We start from the raw sequence: 19,953 nt of genomic DNA, 5'->3' as shown, positions 1-19,953 counted from the left end.
AGACCCAGACTCAGTCTCTATAAAAGAGGGGTACCGCCTAGCCGAGCGGTCATCGTGGGAGCAGTCTGAGGCAGAGTAAGAAGACTCTGGCTTAAACTCCAGAGTGTATAGGCCGTATGTTGACAGAGCCAGTGTTCTGTTCTCGGTGCCAGATGTTCCAGGAGACTTCCAGCCTCCCCGATGACCGCACCTGTGCAGCTCCTTAGAGACCATGTAGGGAACTGGAGCTGCAGCTTGATGACCTTCAGCTTGTTAGGGAAAGCTGAAGTGGTGACAGATAGAAGCTACAGGGGGTGGTCACCCCAAAGTTACAGGAGGCAGATAAATGGGTGACTGTCAGGGGAGGGAAGGGAGAATGTCAGATAGTGGAGAGCAGCCCCGTGGCCACCCCCCTTAACAAAAAGTACTCCATTCTGAGTCTTGTTGGGGGGTGGGGGGAATGGCCTACCTCAGGAAAGCAACAGTGGCCATGCCTCTGGCACTGAGTCAGAAGGTAAGGGACTGAAGAAGGTGGCAGCAGTTATAGGGGACTCTATAGTCAAGGGAACAGATAGATGATTCAGTGGATGCAAAAAGGAAACCTGGATGGTAATTTGACTCCCAGCTGCCAGGGTCTGAGATGTTACTGGAAGTGTCCACGAGCTCCTGAAGAGGGAGGGTGAGCATCCAGAAGTCATGGTGCATATTGGTACCTACAACATATAAGAAAAAGGGAGGCGATCCTGAAAAAAGAATATAGGGAGTTAGGTAGAAAGTTCAGAAGCAGGACCTCAAGGGTAATAATCTTGGGATTACTGCCCGTGCCACATGACAGTAAGGATAAGACTAGAATGAGGTAGCAGAGAAATGCATGGCTGAAGAATTGGAGAAAGGGCAGGGATTCAGATTTCAGGATAATTGGGACCTCTTCTGTACAAAAGGGACTGATTGCCCTTGATTCCGAGGGGGACCAATATTCTTGCAGGCAGGTTTTCTAGAACTGTTAGGAGTGGTTTAAACTCATATGGTGGGGGGTGGGAACCAGTACGATAGAGCTGAGGATGAGCCAGCAGGTTTACAAGTAGATGATGGATATATGATGAATGTAAGGAATGACAAAACAATGATTGGGTACAAATGCAGACAGAGCAAATAGTTAAATTGTACCACAGAGGAAAAATTCAAAAAGGTGAAGGAAACAGGACCAAAGGTGCTGTATTTAATTGTGCGTAGCATTTGTAATGAGGTGGCACGTTGATGTTGTGCGCATTACTGAGTCCCGGAGCTTAACATCGAAGGATATACTTTGTATTGAAAGGACAGGCAGGAAAGCATTGGCAGCAGTGGGGTTCTGTTGGTAAGGGATGGAATTACATCTTTAGAAGGAGGTGACATAGGGTCAGACAACATTGAATCTTTGTAGGTGGAGGTAAGAAATTGCAAGGGTAAAAAAAATTACAGGAATCATATATAGGCCTCCAAATATTAGCCAAGATGTGGGGTTAAGATTGCAATGGGAACTGGAAAAGGCGTGTAATAAGGGTAATAACACAATTGTAATGGGGGACTTCAATGTGCGAGGAAAATGGGAAAATCAGGTTGGTGTCAGAACACAAGAGAGGGAATTTGTTGATTGCCCACAAGATGGCTTTTTAGAGCAGCTTGTGCTTGAGCCTACTCGGGGAAAGGCTGTCTTAGATTGGGTGTTGTTTAATAACCCAGATCTTATTAGGGAGCTTAACGTAAAGGAACCCTTCAGAGGCAGTGATCATAATATGATTGAATTCATACTGCAATTTGAGAGGGAGAGGCATGAGTTACATGTATCAGTATCACAAGGGACAAAGGGAATTACCGAGGCATGAGAGAGAGGTTTGCCCACGTGGATTGGAGGAGGATACTGGTGGGGATGACGGCAGAGCAGAGATGGTTGAAGTTTCTGGGAATAGTTCACAAGGCGCAAGATAGATATATTCCACAGAGAAAGAAGTTCTCAGATGGCAGTGGTAGGCAACCGTGGCTGACAAACAAGTTAAGGACTGCATAAAAGCCAAGGAAAGGCCCATATAAGGTAGCAAAAGTGAGAGGGAAGTTGAATGATTGGGAAGCTTTTAAAATCCAACAAAAGGCAACTAAAAAAGCTATAAGAAGGGAAAAGATGAAATATGAGGGCAAACTAAATATTACAAAGTAGGATACTAAAAAATTTTCAGATCTATAAAGAGTAAAAGGGAGGTGAGTGTTGATATTGGACCACAGCAAAATGATGCTGATGAGGTAGAAATGGGGGACAAAGAAATGGCAGATGAACCTAATGGGTACTTTTATCTGTCTTCACTATGGAAGACACTAGCTGTGTGCCAGAGGTTCATGTGTGTCAAGGAGCAGGAGTGAGTGCCATTGCTATTACAAAGGGAAAAAGTGCTAGACAAACTGAAAGGTCTTAAGGTGGATAAGTCTCCTACCTAAATGCACTACATTTCGGAGTCCGGAGAGAGATTGCTAAAGAGATAATGGATGCATTGGTCATGATCTTTCAAGAATCACTTGATGCTGGAAGATTGTAAGTGTCACTGCACTCTTTAAGAAGGGATGAAGGCAAAAGAAAGGAAATTATAGGTCTTTTCACCTAACCTCAGTGGTTTGGAAAGTGTTGGAGTCTATTATTAAGGATGATGTTTCGAGGTACTTGGTGACTAATGATGAAATAAGTCAAAGTCAGCATGGTTTCTATCAAGGGAAATCTTGCCTGACAAATCTGTTGGAATTCTTCAAGGAAGTAACAAGCAGGGTGGAAGGAGAGGCAGTGGATGTAATTTGCTTGGATTTTCAGAAGGCATTTGATAAGGTGCCACACATGAAGCTACTTAACAAGATAAAATCCTATGGCGTTACAGGAATGATATTTGCATGAATAGTGGATTGGCTGTCAGGCAGGAGTCAGCTGGCTGGCTGGCTGGCTGCTGGTGACTAGTGGTGTTCCTCAGGGGTGAGTATTGGGACCACTGCTTTTCACATCGTTTGTCAATGATTTAGATAATGGAATTGAAGGCTTTGTGGCAAAGTTTGTGGATGATACGAAGATAGGTGGGGGGCAGGTAGTGCTGAGGAAACAATGTAATTGCAGCAGGACTTCGATAAATTGGACAAATAAGCAAAAAGTGGCAGATGGAATACAGTTTTGGGAAATATATGATAATGCATTTTGGTAAAAGGAACAATAGTGCAGACTATTATCTAAATATGGAGAAAGTTAAAACATCAGAGATGCAGAGGAACATAGGAGTCCTCTTTGAAGACTCTCAGAAGGTTAATTTACAGGTTGAGTCTGTGGTAAAGAAGGCAAATGCAATGATGGTATTTATTTCAAGGGGAATAGAATATAAAAGCAAGGAGATAATGCTGAGCCTTTATAAGACACTAATTAGGCCACACAGAGAATTGTTAACCGTTTTGGGTGCCATATCTCAGAAAGGATGTGTTGTTATTGGAGGGAGTCCAGAGGAGGTTCACAAGGATGATTCTGGGAATGAAAGGGTTTACATATAAGGAGCATTTGGCAGCTGGACTCACTGGAATTTAGAAGAATGCAGGGGGTTCTCGTTGAAACCTACCGAATATTGAAAGGACTAGATAGGGTGGATGTGGAGAGGATGTTTCCCATGGTGGGGTATCCAGAACTAGAGGGCACAGTCTCAAAATCGAGGGGCGACCCTTTAGAACAGAGGTAAGGATGAATTTTTTTAGCCAGAGAGTAGTAAATCTGCAGAATGCTCTGCCACAGACTGCGTGGAGGTCACATCCGTGCATATATTTAAGGGGGAAGTTGATTGTTTCCTGATCAGTCAGGGTATCAAAGGATGTGGCAAGAAGGCAGGTGTATGGGGTTGAGTGGGATCCAGGATCAGCCACGATGGGCTGAATGGCCTAATTCTGCTCCTATACCTTATATTCCTTTGACCAGTATATAACTGCCATCAGGGTTCTTTTAACCTTGCAGTTTCTTAACTCAACTTACAATGATTCAATATCTTCTGATTCTATGTCACATCTCTCTAATGGTTTGATGTCATTTTTCCAGCTGAGCCACTCCATCCCCTCAGCCTACCTTCCTATCCCTCCGATACAATGTGTAATCTTGAACATTCGGCTCCCAACTACAATTGTCCTTCAGCCATATTCAATGATGACCACATCATACCGAGCAATCTGTAAAAATGCAACAAGATCCTCCACCTTGTTTCTTATACTCTGTGCTTTGAGATACAACACTCTGAGTACTGTATTTGCTATCCTTTTTGATTCTGAATCCCTAATGCACTGATATTCACTCTCCTGCTGCAATTTTGTCCTATCACCTGCCTGTCCTTCCTAAAAGTCTTACTGCACACTATCTTTGCTTTTTTATCATCTGACCTATCCTGAGTCCCTTCACTCTGTTTCCCAGACACCATCCAAATGAGTAAAAACCCTCCCCAACATCTCTAACAAACCTGCCTGTGAGAATATTGGTCCCCCTCGGGTTCAGGTGCATCCCGTCCCTTTTGTCCAGGTCTCTCTTCCCCCAGAAGATACCCCAATGATCCAAGAAACTGACGCCCTGACCCTTGCACCAGCTTCTCAGCCATGCACTTATCTACCAAATTGTCCAGTTTCTACCCTCACAGGCATGTGGCACAGGCAGCAATCGAGAAATTACCTATGGTCTTATCTCTGGAGCCTTCCACTTTTACCTTTGCCTGTATGGAGGTAGGAGGAAAACAGCTAGATGATCAGGTTTCTCAAAATGTGGTCTGGGCATAGAATGGTAGACACTCCTAAACATAGTGTAACTGGTTAATTGTGTGGGCCCCTGGTGTTGCAAGTGATATGTTGATGATACCTGAGTAGAGATTTCCTCAAACGAGCCTGACTGAAGTCCACCACAATGACTTGAAAGGCGTTGGGGTAAGCTGTTTCTTGTTTGCTCTCACTGAAAGCAAGAGTATGACAAGCAGTTCAGAAGGTAAATGGTATCTAGGTCCTTATTGCACCAAGTTTTGAGTCACAAGCAAGTCCTTCTACAATTATCCAGAGGCTTGGTGCGACCAAATCTGAATACTGTATGCAGCCACAGTCTTCTCTAGAAAAAGACATATTTGGAAACACAAGAGAGACTGCAGATACTGGAAGTCTGTAGCAATGTTCACAACGCTAGTGGAAGTCAGTGGGCCAGGCAGCATTTACGAGGGGAAATGGAGAGCAGATGTTTTAGGTCAAAACCCTTAATCAGAACTGGAAAGATGGGAGATATTTTTAAAAGGAATGGAGGGAGAGCTGGTAGGTGATAGATGGGTGCAGGTGAGGGGGATAATAGGCAGGAGGAGGAGGGAGAAAGTGGGAATGATGTAAGAAGCTGGGAGATGATCAGTGGAAGTGACAAAGGCTGAAGAAGATGGGACCATGGTAAAAAGGGAAATAAATGAGGAGGGGAACTAAAGGGCAATGGGCAAATTGAGAGGTTGAAGGAAGGGAAAGAGAAAGAGCATGGGGCTGGATGGATATGGTTAAAAAGGGGGAGTGGTTACTGGACTTTAGAGAAGTTGATGTTCATGCCATTAGATCGGAAACTACCAAGGCAGAATTTGAGGTACTGTTCCTCTGATCTGTGTCTAACCACAATTTGTCAGTACAGTAGGCTGTGGACAGACATGTTGGTATGGAAATTGGAAGTGAATTTAAACTGAGAAATCTTGGCTGTAATGAGAGTTTGATGTTGGGCTACAGGGAAATAAGCACGGAGAATGGGCCATGAAAATCCACCGGGAGCTGGCACACACCTGATTCTTCTTCCTGTGTTATAATGAGTAATTACGATTGTAATGAATGGCAGGGCAGGTTCCAAGGGCTGAATGGCTTACCCCTTGCTCCAGTTGTACTCATGTTTAAAATAAGATGACCATTCAGGGCTGAGAATGAGAAGATTTATCAGCTGGAGATTAGTGAATCCTTGGAAAAAAAGCTCTCCACCAAAAAGAACTGTGGGTGGGAGCTTGGTCTGAGTTAGATTGAATTTTTATTTATTATGGGAATCAAGAGGTGTGTCTTTAGTGCAGGAATGAGGTAGAAGACCAGTCATGGTCACAATGAATGGTAGTGTGGGCAAGAGTGGTCAAATGGCTCCTTCCAATTTTATCATCAATCCAGATGGTCTCGACCTGAAATGTGAACTGCCACAGATACTGCCAGACCCACTGAGTTCTTCCAATAGCTTGATTTCAGCATCTTTTGTGTATCCAATTCTATCTTGTTCTTACAGCCACTGTATCAAATACTGACATATGAAAACAAATTAGGAATAAATTCTTTGAGAAATAATGCAATGCTGCTTTGTGTGCCACAGGAACAGAATTTTATCTATGTCTGTCCAGTCAGGATGGCACTGAGCTGCATTCTCCATCTCTGTCGAGGTTGTGGCCTTGACTTAGTTGTCTTTTTAAGTCGGGGGTGGGGGGGGGGTAGATTTTAGAGCCAGAAAAGGGAGTTAGGGATCGAGTTAGGGTTCAGGGACAGAGATGTGGAGGAGTCAGAGGTCAAGCCTCAGCTCTGCACTCCATGTTTGAAGTTCAGCAATGTGGTCGGGTGACAAAAGGCATCCAGAGTCGAAGGCTGCGCTCTGTGCTCGAAGGCCCGTGTTATGGGCATTGCTACTGTGGAGACAAGGGACATCATTATATGGACCTCTGCTCCGCGCTCAAAGGACAGAGATGTGGATGGGTGAGGAAGGACACCTGTGGATGTTGGGCTATCCCAGGTCGGTGGCACTTGGGATCAGTTGTTCATGTGAGCAGCAGACACAAGGGCCAGTCAATCAGCGAGCCTATTATTTGAGCCTGGAGTTCAGGGTCCCATCATCAGCTAGTCAATTCCAAAAATCAAAGCCCGAAGGCCAATCAGAAGTCTGGAAATCGAAGGCCGATAGCTGAAACTTGGTGACAAGAGACTATAAGTTGGAAACTGGAGGCCCATCCTGTAGTTGAAGGATTGTCTGTGCATGTGGGTGAGTATGAGGGGAGAAAGTGGCTTGTCTTAGTGGTGTTAATTTGTGGCTTGTTGTGTTGAGTTGTTCTACTAAACACTGCGTGCATGCTATGTTGGTGCTGGAATGTGTGATGACACGGGGGCTGCCCTTGGGTGTGTTGACTGTTAACGCAAGTAACACATTTAATTGTACACGTGGTAAGCAAACCTGAGTCTGTTCATACATACATGACCCACCCTGACATCTGATCATGAGCTGACCTCCCATCAATGAAATCCCCTCTCCTTTCTGTTCTCTTCCATCGGATGCTCGCAACTACAGCCCCTCTCCACAGGAGTCTTTAATTCCAGGCTTGATGCTCCCCCTCCTTCTGCTACATGCAGTGACCCAAAGTTGCCCCGTTGACCTCTGCTAGTTCCAGAATGATAGGGAAGATGAGACCTTCAGTTGAGTTCATCTTGGGCCTAATGCTGCCGGGAGTTCTTGCTGTCAAGGTCTACTAACAGAGATTCTGTAGGATTTCTGAGCTTTGTGCTTAATTTTCCATACAATTTTGGAGATGGGGATAAAATACTGATGGGGTAGGGACTGAATGGACTTGGGAGATCAAGTCATTGGAGTACTGGGATCATGTCCAACCAAAGACAACAATATAGTCTCTGCACACTGAATGTAACACACGTCCTCATGTGTCATGTTTCTTTCTTACAAGTTTGTGCAGATTTGGCAGGTCATTTAAAACTTTAACAAACTTCTTATGATGCACAATGCAGAGTATCTTGACTGGTTGCATCACTGCCTGGTATTGAAACACCAGTGCCCAAGAATGGAAAAGCCTATAAAATGTGGTGGATCCAGCCTGGTCCATCACAGGAACCCACCCCCCAACCACCACAAGAAGGCAGCATCCATCAGCAAGGACACCCACCATCTGAGCCATGCTCTCTTCCCACTGCTGCCATTGTGAAGGAGGTCCAGGAACCAGTAGGTTCAGGAACAGTTACTACCCTACAACTATTGAGCTCCTGAACCAGCGTGGATAATGTCACTCACCTCAGCACTGAACTGATCACTGAACCCCATCTATGGACTCACCTTCAAGGACTCTACAGCTCATGTACTCAGTGTTAGATTAATTAATTGTTTTTCTTTGTGTTTGCAGTTTGTCTTTTGCACATGGTTTGCTTGTCAGTCTTTGTGTGTAGTTTTTCATCGATTCTATTGTATTTCTTTGTTTTACTGTGAATGCCTGCAAGAAAATGAATCTCAGGGCAGTATATGGTGACATATACATACTTTGAATAATGTGAGCATTCAGAGCAGTCCCTGGACTTCAGCTTTGATGGAACATCCCAATTACCAAACACATTCACTGAATTACTCCCTTGAATTATTGGGGAGCTTGGAGGAGCAGTTTGCCAAGAAATGGGAATAGGCAGCAGCCTGCTCCTGTCTCGTTTCAATATAAAATCTTATAAAGTACTGTCTGTTAGTAGCAATAGGGACGTCAGTTGCAGAAGCCAGAGCCAATTAAAACATGAGACCGCCTCATGCAAATTAGTGGCTTCAAGTTTCTTTCACAGCCTACCAAATAAAGACTCCCTCACAGAGACTGGCTTGAATTCAAGACTTAAAACTCACACAGTAAACATCTCCGAGGATTTCTCCTTCTCTTTCTTTCATACACATACACTCAGACGAGGAAGTTAGCAGATAAAAGATAAGTCTGGGGAACGAAGAACATAATAATGGATGTTCAAACCAGAATAACTTTTCAACTTCAAGTCTGGACTGTCATACTGCTTCTTAGCACCGTTGCAAAAGGTAAGAAAGATTGTGAAAAACTAAGTCGATGCTTTGCTTCATACGATCAGCAGTACCTCTGACTGGTGTTAGTTCTGAAGTGCCATATCATATCTGACTTAATCTTGCTCTGCATCTGAAATTGTGATTTCCTTTATTGTTACAAGTTGTGGTGTTTTTATAAGTCATAAATTGGTTCCAGACCAACTTCTGGGTTTCCAGGCAAGACTCACAACAAAATAACTCACTTGGTTCTCATTCCGATCTGCATCTGTCACTGTACACACTTCCCCAAAGGACGGCACAACTTTAAAGGTCTTTAAATTTAAAGACCATGCAAAGTTAAGACGAAACATTGACTGGAGCTATTTAGGTCCTAAATTCCTTGTTCTCTTGTTCCTCACATACTTCTAGCAACAGTAGAATACAAATTAATTCAGCAGCTGTATTCTGCACAATTTCAAGTACAGTTGTTTCATTAAATGGGGCTTCCATCATGCAACTCTTCAGCAGATCGTCACTGATTTCCTGAAGTGGAACTACTCAGTCACACCCTATGATTCCTCACTGTTTTGCTTATCAAAATGATCACAGTTATGACAGCTTATGTATACCCTTTTCAAAGTTTATATAACTTAGTCACCTCTTCTTTTGCCCTGCAGCTGCATGCCTACTAACAAGTATAACAGAAGTACAACAGGAGTAACTTTACTCCAGGCCTCTGTAGAATTTAAGAACTGCTCACAATATTTACATTATAAGCGCCTGTGTCTTTTCTGTCAGCAGCAGGTCTGTAGGCCACTATCAGTCTTGTGTCTGATTCAGCAGGCTCAGGATTCAAGTCTCACTGCAGAGAACTCATCAAAGTGTGGTGGTGGTGGTGTCATTCCTGGGGAAATGCTGACTGTGAAATGTAGTGTTCATAGTGCTGCTTTGAGGCAATAAAACTTGCATTCCTTATGTCATTTTGGGAAAGTGTAATAAAATCCTGCATCACCACAAGTTTTTTTTTGTATTTGCAATTTGTTGTCCATTGCACCTTAGTTGTTAATCCGTATTGTTGTGCGTGATCTTTCGTTGATTGTGTTTTATTTGGATTTACTGTGAACGCCCTCAAGAAAATGAACCCCAGTGTTGCATTTGGTGACATATGTACTTTGAGAATAAATTTACTTTGAACTTTGAAGAGCGATGTGCCCTGGGTCATGCTGATATCTCACCCCTCACTGAAGGAATTGATCATAATCATAGTGGTTTGCGGGAACGATAATGTCCCTTTCTGTGAAACAGGGCTTACTTATTGACGGTAAAAGAAAGTCATTCTGAGTTTGCGAGTGATTTGATTAAAAGTATATTAGTTCAGTTCTGCATTGAAGGATGCTAAAAGCTGGGCTGAACCACTACACTACCTGTTGCACAGTCCCCTTGACTACATCATTCAATAAGTAATTCCTAGCTATTTACATAAAATACAGCAGACTAGACAACAGATCTGAGAGAGTAGACAAATCATATCTGTGAAGATGAGATAGTGTGTGAAGATTTCTGTCCTGTGTCTCAGCCTGCACACCCTCACAAAGCAGCAGGTATCCTGCTCACAATGTTCTAAACGGTTTTACTGAAGCTGCTCAGTGCTCAGTGTTGTCACGGATTTTATTGTATAAGATTACAGTTGGTAGCTCTAACTTGACATGTATAATAGAATTTGAAAACATAAAGTCTAGTTTCCTTCTTAAAGAACAGATCATGTCAAGGAATCAAGAAATTTATTAAAGCCCTCTGAAACGCTCAGTCCACGTCTCAATCTGTGATCAAGGCAAAGTTTATAGTTTTGTTCCTCCTTTGGCTGTCAGCAAAATGGACTGAATCTCAAGCAGATGTCAAACTATGGATTCGTGTTACTGCTGGGGGTGACACCTATGTTATCTCTAGGGCCGGCTGGCTGAATGAATTCTGTCAGTCGCGAGTTGCCCTCTGTACTTGTAACTTATAATGAGCAAAGAAGCTTACTCCCCAAGCCATCAGGCTGATCAACCCATCATCCATTAACCCACTACATCCATATCAACCATTCCTCTCCACAGCCCCTCAGCACCCTTCATTCCCCTTATGCACTTCAACTTGACTTGTGCATAGGATTGCTTTTAATATTTATATTTGTGTTTTTAACGCTGCATTGGATCTCGAGTAACAATCGTTCTGTACTCCTTTTAAACTTGTGTACTGAAATATGACAAGAAATAATCTTGAATCTTGAAGAGAACAACAAGGGCTTTGAAAATCCATCCTGTAATTATGCCAGCTCTCGATGTTGGCCAATTTACCCTGAAGTCTAACACTTCATTGCCAAACCCTGTGCCTTTCAGCTACCAAGGACCTCATCTCTTGCCACCTTAGTCTATTCCTTCAAGGTGTTCTATTAAACTTTATTTAAAATTCCGTTCAACTATTCCTATAATATCCTTCGTGGTTCAGCGTCAAATTGTGCCCAGTAATGCTTCAAAATTGTCCAGGTAGTGTCTTTGGTCAGTGTACTGTTTTAGTGGTGCTAGATTGGCTGTTGGATATGACGGCCTTGTCTCTGGAATTTCGTTAATAAGATCCACTCAGCTGAATTTACAATGGAATGCTAGCTGCTCAGTATGGATGGACTAGAAATTGTGTCAAAAGGTGTTTTAAACATGGAATGCACATTGGGCTAAGTACATGGCTACCTGTTGCAATATGTACTTTGTGTTAGGTCACAACTTTATGCACAGTAGAATCGATTTTTGAGCACTGTGTTCTTGTAAAAATCTTTCATACATGAGGGAGGGTTTTATGTGCACGTAGTGCAGAATTTGGAGAAACTCCTATAATGCTAGAATTCTGGACTGTGAAGAGGTGCTCAGGTTAGGGGTGAGGAGGTGAGTGAGAATTTCATCCAGTGGGGGACTGGTTGGGCAGTCTGTCACATGAGGTGTGGGAGGAAGTTTGTGGTGGTTGTGATTGATTACTGGGAGGAGACAGAACAACAGTAGGGACAGGCAAAGGCTGGTGATATTGTGCCTATCAGAAACATAGAACATAGAATAGTACAGCACATTACAGGCCCTTCAGCCCTCAATGTTGTGCCAACCCTCAAACCCTGCCTCACGTATAACCCCCCACCTTAAATTCCTCCATATACCTGTCTAGTAGTCTCTTAAACTTCACTAGTGTGTCCGCCTCCACCACTGAATCAGGCAGTGCATTCCACGCACCAACCACTCTCTGAGTGAAAAACCCTCCTCTAATATCCCCCTTGAACTTCCCTCCCCTTAACTTAAAGCCATGTCCTCTTGTACTGAGCAGTGGTGCCCTGGGGAAGAGGCGCTGGCTGTCCACTCTGTCTATTCCTCTTAATATCTTGTACACCTCTATCATGTCTCCTCTCATCCTCCTTCTCTCTAATATCTTGTACACCTCTATCATAGATAGATAGATAGATAGATAGATAGATACTTTATTCATCCCCATGGGGAAATTCAACATTTTTTCCAATGTCCCATACACTTGTTGTAGCAAAAACTCCTTACATACAATACTTAACTCAGTAATAATATGATATGCATCTAAATCACTAACTCAAAAAGCATTAATAATAGCTTTAAAAAAAAAAGTTCTTAAGTCCTGGCAGTTGAATTGTAAAGCCTAATGGCATTGGGGAGTATTGACCTCTTCATCCTGTCTGAGGAGCATTGCATCGACAGTAACCTGTCGCTGAAACTGCTTCTCTGTCTCTGGATGGTGCTATGTAGAGGATGTTCAGGGTTTTCCATAATTGACCGTAGCCTACTCAGCGCCCTTCGCTCAGCTACCGATGTTAAACTCTCCAGTACTTTGCCCACGACAGAGCCCGCCTTCCTTATCAGCTTATTAAGACATGAGGCGTCCTTCTTCTTAATGCTTCCTCCCCAACACGCCACCACAAAGAAGAGGGCGCTCTCAACAACTGACCTATAGAACATCATCAGCATCTCACTGCAGACATTGAATGACGCCAACCTTCTAAGGTCTCCTCTCATCCTCCTTCTCTCCAAAGAGTAAAGCCCTAGCTCCCTTAATCTCTGATCATAATCCATACTCTCTAAACCAGGTAGCATCCTGGTAAATCTCCTCTGTACCCTTTCCAATGCTTCCACATCCTTCCTATAGTGAGGTGACCAGAACTGGACACAGTACTCCAAGTGTGGCCTAACTAGAGTTTTATAGAGCTGCATCATTACATCGTGTTTCTTAAACTCTATCCCTCAACTTAGGAAAGCTAACACCCCATAAGCTTTCTTAACTACCCTATCTACCTGTGAGGCAACTTTCAGGAATCTGTGGATATGTACCCCCAGATCCCTCTGCTCCTCCACACTACCAAGTATCCTACCATTTACTTTGTACTCTACCTTGGAGTTTGTCCTTCCAAAGTGTACCACCTCACACTTCTCCGGGTTGAACTCCATCTGCCACTGCTCAGCCCACTTCTGCATCCAACACACAGTGAGGGCTGGGACAAAGGGATCAGGATACTGAAATCCAAGGTGATGAACTGAGTTACTTGACTAACCTTCAATAGACAATGAATCATGTCATACACACAAAATGCAAAACCTGCTTATGCTTAATTTTTACTCATACACTTAAGTATTTTAACCTACCTTATTGAGAGAATGGTGGATGATGACAGAGGGGCCACTATTTGCCCATCTTTTCTCTACTTCACCTACCAAAGAAAACATCTTCTAGCTGCAGTGCCTAGCCAAGGTTGCTTCCCCTTCTCAAATCTAGAGAGAAGAAGCAGTTGGGATGGGAGGTTTGCTTTCTGGCCTCTCTTGTGTGGGATGGGGTTTCAATATCCTCCTTGAATCAGTCTGATTGGAATTGGAAATGGTCAAACTTAATATTCCACCTACCTTGCCACAGTAATTAATTTCTAATATCTAAGAAAGTCCCTAATACCATCTGTCATTCCTTTCCTTCTCCAGAATTTCATCTGTATGTGATGTAGAACATGCACAGCAGGGAGAAAATGTGGAGGCTGTTTTCAACACACTGCACATTTTATGTTCATGGTGAATCAATTACACTGTACATGTTTCTCTGGTCTGAGTTCTGCTCTGTAGCTAAGAACAGACAATGGCACATTAATTACTACAGTGTGGCTTCTCGGACAGTAGTCATCATGGGTGTCCAGCCATCTAAAAAAGGCTGCAATTCATGTTCTCACACCAGTTTTGCTTATGTCTTTATAAATCTGACACAGATTAGGCAGTTGCTGCAGCTAATGTCCTCTTGTTCTGATTTTGGAGAAGGCTGATACCATTTGGGTCATTTCACTTCGGCATTTGGACACTCACACTTCTATTGAAGAGAACTTTCGTTTTACAGACACGTCCCAGCAATCTCATTTGACCTCCACATAATCCCAAAAGAAAACCTCTCTCAAATGCTGACAGAGCGACAGTAAAGTGGAGTAAACAAATATGCAACAAGACATAAAAACGTAGCACCATTTCCTTCCAGTTCAGATGGCTGACCACTTGAAACATTTGCTTCAGTTATACCTTTCCCACATCGGCTTGCAGAGAACCAGCACCTAGTTTCAAAACAGACCTTATTTTAAAAGAAAGTATGTTAGCTTTCAAATACTGAAGAATACAGAACTTGAAAATAGTGCATTCCATACTAATTACTAAATAACATGGTTTAAGATGCAACTAGGATTACAAAACTCAGAGCAAAATACAGTACACTGCCTGGATTCAGCGTAAAATGCTGGGAAAATGGAAGTAAGAAATCATGATGAGTCAATTCTAGCATCAGCTCAAGGTCCATGCGTTAAATATCGAGCTGAATATGTTTTCAAATAGTACAAGAGTGATTTATTTGAATGGTGCCAGGGAGGAGGGATAACAGTAGCTCAGTGGATAGATACAAGAGATTCTGCAGGTGCAAGAAATGTGGAACACCACAGACAAAATGCTGGAGGAACTCAGCAAGTCAGGCAGTGCCTACAGAGCAGAATAAACAGTTAAACTTTTGGGCCTGGAAAGGAAGAGGGCAGAAGCCAGAATAAGGTGGTGGGTGGAAATGGAGGAGTACAATCTGGTAGCTTGATAGGTGAGGGTAAAGGTAGGTGGGTGGGGTGGGGAATGATGTAACAGGGTAACCGGAATGGGGAATGGAAAAAGAGAGAATAAAAAATTACCTATGTTAAAGGAATTGGTGTTCATGTCATTAGGTTGGAGGCTATTCAGAAAGAATATAATTTGTTGCATCTCCAATCTGATTATGACCTCATTGTGACAGTAGATGACATAAGGAGAATGTTTTTATACATATGAAACCAAACAGTAGAATTTGGATTGCTGGTCCCAATAAGGAAGTGAAAAGAAATGCAGAGGTAACCTTCCAATGGAACATGATGCATGCTTCATGTAAAACACAGTTTGAGAGCCATCCACACTGTGCTGTCAATGATTGAAGGTCCTGCTTCTCAATTATAGTAATCCCTCAGATGTATCTCCATTGTATGGATTAATGGATTTCTGGCTAAATTTGTTGATGATACAAAGTTAGGTGGAGGAGCAGGTAGTGTTGAGGAAACAGAGAGCCTGCAGAGAGACTTAGATAGTTTAGGGGAATGGGCAAAGAAGTGGCAAATGAAGTACGATGTTGGAAAGTGTATGGTCATGCACTTTGGTGGAAGAAATAAATGGGCAGACTATTATTTAGATAGGGAGAGAATTCAAATTGCAGAGATGCAAAGGGACTTGGGAGTCTTTGTGCAGGATACACTAAAGATTAATCTTAAGGTTGAGTCGATGGTGAAAAAGGCGAATGCAATGTTGGCATTCATTTCCAGAGGTATAGAATATAAGAGCAGGGATGTGATGTTGATGCTCTGTAAGGCACTTGTGAGACTGCACTTGGAGTATTATGTGCAGGTTTAGGCTCCTTATTTTAGCAAGGATATACTGACATTGGAGAGGGTTCAGAGAAAATTCATGAGAATGATTCCAGGAATGAAAGAGTTACTGTACGAGGAATATCTGGCAGATCTTGGGCTGTATTCCCTGGATTCAGGAGAATGAGGGGGGATCTCATAGAAACAATCCGAATGTTAAAGGGCCTGAATAGATTAGATATGGCAAAGTTATTTCCCATGGTGGGGAAGTCTAGGACAAGAGGAATGAAGGGCGTCCATTTAGAGCAGGGATGTGGAGAAATTACTTTAGTCAGAGGGTAGTAAATGTTGTTGCCACGAGAGGCTGTGGAGGTCAAGTCATTGGGTGCATTTAAGGCAGAGATAGATAGGTTCTTATTAGCCAGGGCATTAAGGGTATGGGGAGAAGGTAGGGGAGTGAGGAAGGCTGGAAGAATTGGATCAGCCCACGATTGAATGGCGGAGCAGGCTCAATGGGCTGAATGGCCTACTTCTGCTCCTATATCTTATGGTCTTACGGTATTGGCTGATCATTCCAGAGGCCCATATTCCTGTTTCAGTATCTCTAACAACTTTCTCACATCTGGCCACATCTCTTGTAGAAAAGCTGAAGGAATGTTTGAACTCCAGAATGTCTCATAAAACACTGAAATGACTGGAATAGATGCAGCTTGTTTTCACTGAACATTCCAGGATAATTCGAAGTTTTTTCACTCATGAGACATAGTGCATATTTGTCAATGGGAAGTTTAAAAAATGCAAAAGTAAACAAATTCTTCTACCAAAGTAAATTCATTGAAATTCATTTTGCCCTCCAAAATGAAATCTTATGCAAATTGGAGTATTTTAAAAAAACTTTATGACCATTTTGAACCAGCAGTTACTAATCAGGTCAGTAACTGGGAGAACTGTCCCTCAGAGAAGTCAATTCACAGACTGACAACAGCCTAACAAGAATCATTCTCTTCAACCATTGTCTTGGATTCCTGAGCAAAGTGCCGTAGTTTGACCTGTCCCACCGATGAACTTGATGGTTTAGGGGCATATCATCAGGAGGGTGAGGCCCTGGGTTCCCTATGGTGACCACATAGAGTCGTGTAGTGCCATGTCTACGACAAACAGGAAACTTTCCAGCTGATCACCCTGTACACCACTTCTCCATGTTAAACATAAGAACATAAGAAATAGAAGCAGGAATAAGCCTTCTGGCCCGGCAATCCTGTTCAAACATTCAATAAGATCAAGGCTGATCTGGCAGCAGACTTCGCTCCTGCCTTTAACAGTCTGGCTTTCCTGCCTACCCGCCTTCTCTATCTGTCTTTTCCCTTTCATCCTTAATTGCCCTACTATGTCGTTAGTAATTTCAATGAGGTAGCCTCTACTGCTTTCCTGGGTAGAGAATTCCACAGATTCGCTACTCTCTGGGGAAAAGCAACTCTTTCTCACCTCTGTCTGAAATCTATTCTCCTGATTCTGATGTGATGTCTCCTAGTTCTAGTCTCACCAACCAGTGGAAACATTCCAGGCATATGTCTCATCTATCCCTTTCATAATTTTATGTTATTATAGATTCTCACTCATTTTTATAAATTCCAGCAAATATAGTCCCGGACAACTAAATCTCTCCTCATAGATTAACCCCTTTATCTCCAGAATCAACCTGGTGAACCTCCATTGCACCACCTTCAAAGCCAGTATATCTTCTAGCAAGTATGGAGACCAGAACTGCATGCAGTGCTCCAGGTGCGGCTTCACCTGTACCCTGTAGAGTTGCAGCATAACCTCCCAGCTCGTAAATTAAATCCCCCTTGCAATGAAGGGCAACATTCCATTTGCCTACTTGAGAATCTTCTGGACCTGCAAATCCACCTTTGCAATTCATGCACAAGTACTCCCAAATTTCTCTGCCAAAAGCATGCCACAATCATTTACCATTTAAATAAAAATCTGACCTTCTGTTTTCCCTTCCAGAGTGGGCGACCTTGCATTCTCCATCTGCCAGATCCTTGTCCACTCACTTAACTACTTATGTCTCTCAACAGACTCTCCACATCCTCTGCACAACTGGCTTTTCTACTCAATGCAGTGACATCAGCAAACTTTGATATGTTATACATGGCCTCCGCTTCCAAATCATGAATGTACTGTAGTAGTTGCAGGCCCAGTACTGACCCCTGTGGCAATCCACTCACTAATGATTGCCACACATCAAGAACAAGAAGAAAGTAATGAGTGAGAATTCCTCTGCTTGGAGGTTTCAAAGTCCATCAGCAAGAATAAGTCACATTCTGAAAGATGAAGCTGCCAAATGAGATCTATGGCCTTGTCTTTGACTATGTTTCTGCTGTACATGCCCATAACAGTACTGATGGGAGCAACTATCATATAGACTTTGGGGAGACCATAAGTCATTGGACACTAACTCTGAAGATATCTTCAAACCTGTGCAAAATGCAATTGACTCAATACTATTGCATTGCTGCTTCTATTGTCAGCCGCAGTGTTCCACTTATTTATTCAATCTTTTATTCCCAAGAATGATGCAAACACACCTACCCATTTTCAGTATGTTGGTTAGGTGTTAGTTAACAATGTAAGCTTTCCTTAGAGACGGCTTAAAACTGGGCTGGTACATCTTTCAGCCTATCGTCATTGAGCGAGGGAACCAACAAAAATCATCTTTTCCCACGGACTGGAGAGGGTGCAAACACAAAATAAAAAGCGGAGAGAACTGAGAGGTAACTTCTTTACACAGAGGTTAGTGAGTACCTGGAATGAGCTGCCAGAGGAAGTGGTTGTGGTGGGTATAAATGCAATGTTTAAGAGGCACTTGGATTGATACATAGTGAGACTGACTCAGAGAGTCAGACAACTGGCATGAGCAGGGAGGGTGCCATGTTCTGCACAGACCAGGTGGGTCAAAGGGCCTACTTCTGTGCTGTATTATTCTGACTCTGGGTTCAGTGAGTAATGTAAGCAGGCAAGCAATATGTAGTTGCAGGCTCCTGCAATTTTAGTGCCTTCAGTAAGAGATAAGTCTGCTGTATCAAAGTGGTTAAAGCACTGACAATTTACTAGGGACAGCTCCGGGTGCATCTACAAATGAGATGCCAGCCTGGCAAAGCTGCAGCACTGCTGCCTGAAAACATCAGGTTCCTGACAGCTGAGCGATGGGGCTATGGGAGCTACAACCTTACAACTTCCACGACTTGGGTTTGATCTCGATCTCTGGTGCCGTCGGTGTGAAGGTGGAACATGGAACCAAATGAGAGAGGGTAGGTCGATGGCAACATTGGTGGGGGGGGGGGGGGGAATGGGACTGAGTGGGAAGGAATGCGTGGGTGATGGACAGATTGGAAGCGGTGGAGGAGGGGAAAGAAACATGATAATTGAGGGCCCACGCTTCTCTTATTTGGTTCCATGTTCCACCTTCCTTTCTCGTTAAATTTCTCATCTGCAGCCCTATGTTGACTCCGTCTGTCACATCCCAGCCTGTGTCACTATTTTCACACCTACCTCCTCCATGGGCCTATCACTTCTCTTCTTCTGGACCCACTTACTGTGGGTCAGCTCTTGATCCATTCCTTTCCCTAATCTCTTTATATTGGTTATCTCCCTCGTAGTCTGTCCAGATGAAGCATCTCATCCAAAACGTCCACTGTCCATTTCCTAACATGCTGAGATCCTCCAGAAATATATATATTTTTTGTTTTTGCTGTAGATTCTAGCATCTGCAGTTTCTTGTCTAACAATTGGACAAGAAGTCATTTGTAAGCCTACTAGGAAAATGAGGGGCATAATGGGACAAATGGCCTCCTCATGTGCTGTGAGATTCTTCAAGCCTTGCCTAAAATTGCTTCTGGTTTGCAGATAATTCTCTGAGCCAGCAGGTAGGGAGCAGACATGGGCTCCCACAGAGCCACGTCTGAACCACACCATTGTAGCATTGAGTCACAGAACACTACAGTACCAAAACAGGTCATTCACCTCCTACAGTCCATGCCAAACTATTAATCTTCCTAGTTCCATAGACCTCCATACTCCTCCCATACCATGTACTTATTCAAATTTCTCTGAAATATTGAAATCAAACCTAAATCCATCACTTCTGCTTGTAGCTCATTCCACACTCTAACCAGCCTTTGAGTGAAGAAGTTTCCCTTCATGTTCTCCTTAAACATTTCACCTTTCA

At 43.1% G+C, this 19,953-nt stretch overlaps 2 protein-coding genes across 2 annotated transcripts in view; one reads left to right on the top strand and one right to left on the bottom strand.

The window, feature by feature from the left end:
- cdh23 (cadherin-related 23) overlaps nt 1-19,953 on the bottom strand; it is a 1,051,763-nt gene that overhangs the window by 155,555 nt on the left and 876,255 nt on the right. The gene's annotated exons all lie outside the window — the stretch shown is intronic.
- vsir (V-set immunoregulatory receptor) overlaps nt 8,605-19,953 on the top strand; it is a 65,637-nt gene continuing 54,288 nt past the window's right edge. The window contains exon 1 of the mRNA XM_073025358.1: nt 8,605-8,824. Within this exon, the coding sequence (XP_072881459.1) occupies nt 8,749-8,824 (76 nt within the window). The 5' untranslated portion in view covers nt 8,605-8,748. The remainder of the gene's footprint in view (nt 8,825-19,953) is intronic.

Source organism: Hemitrygon akajei, chromosome 21 (genome assembly GCF_048418815.1).
Source record: "Hemitrygon akajei chromosome 21, sHemAka1.3, whole genome shotgun sequence".
Taxonomy (NCBI): Eukaryota; Metazoa; Chordata; class Chondrichthyes; order Myliobatiformes; family Dasyatidae; genus Hemitrygon; species Hemitrygon akajei.
Note: the sequence above shows the minus strand (reverse complement) of the source record. Positions and strands in the feature narration are given on the sequence as shown.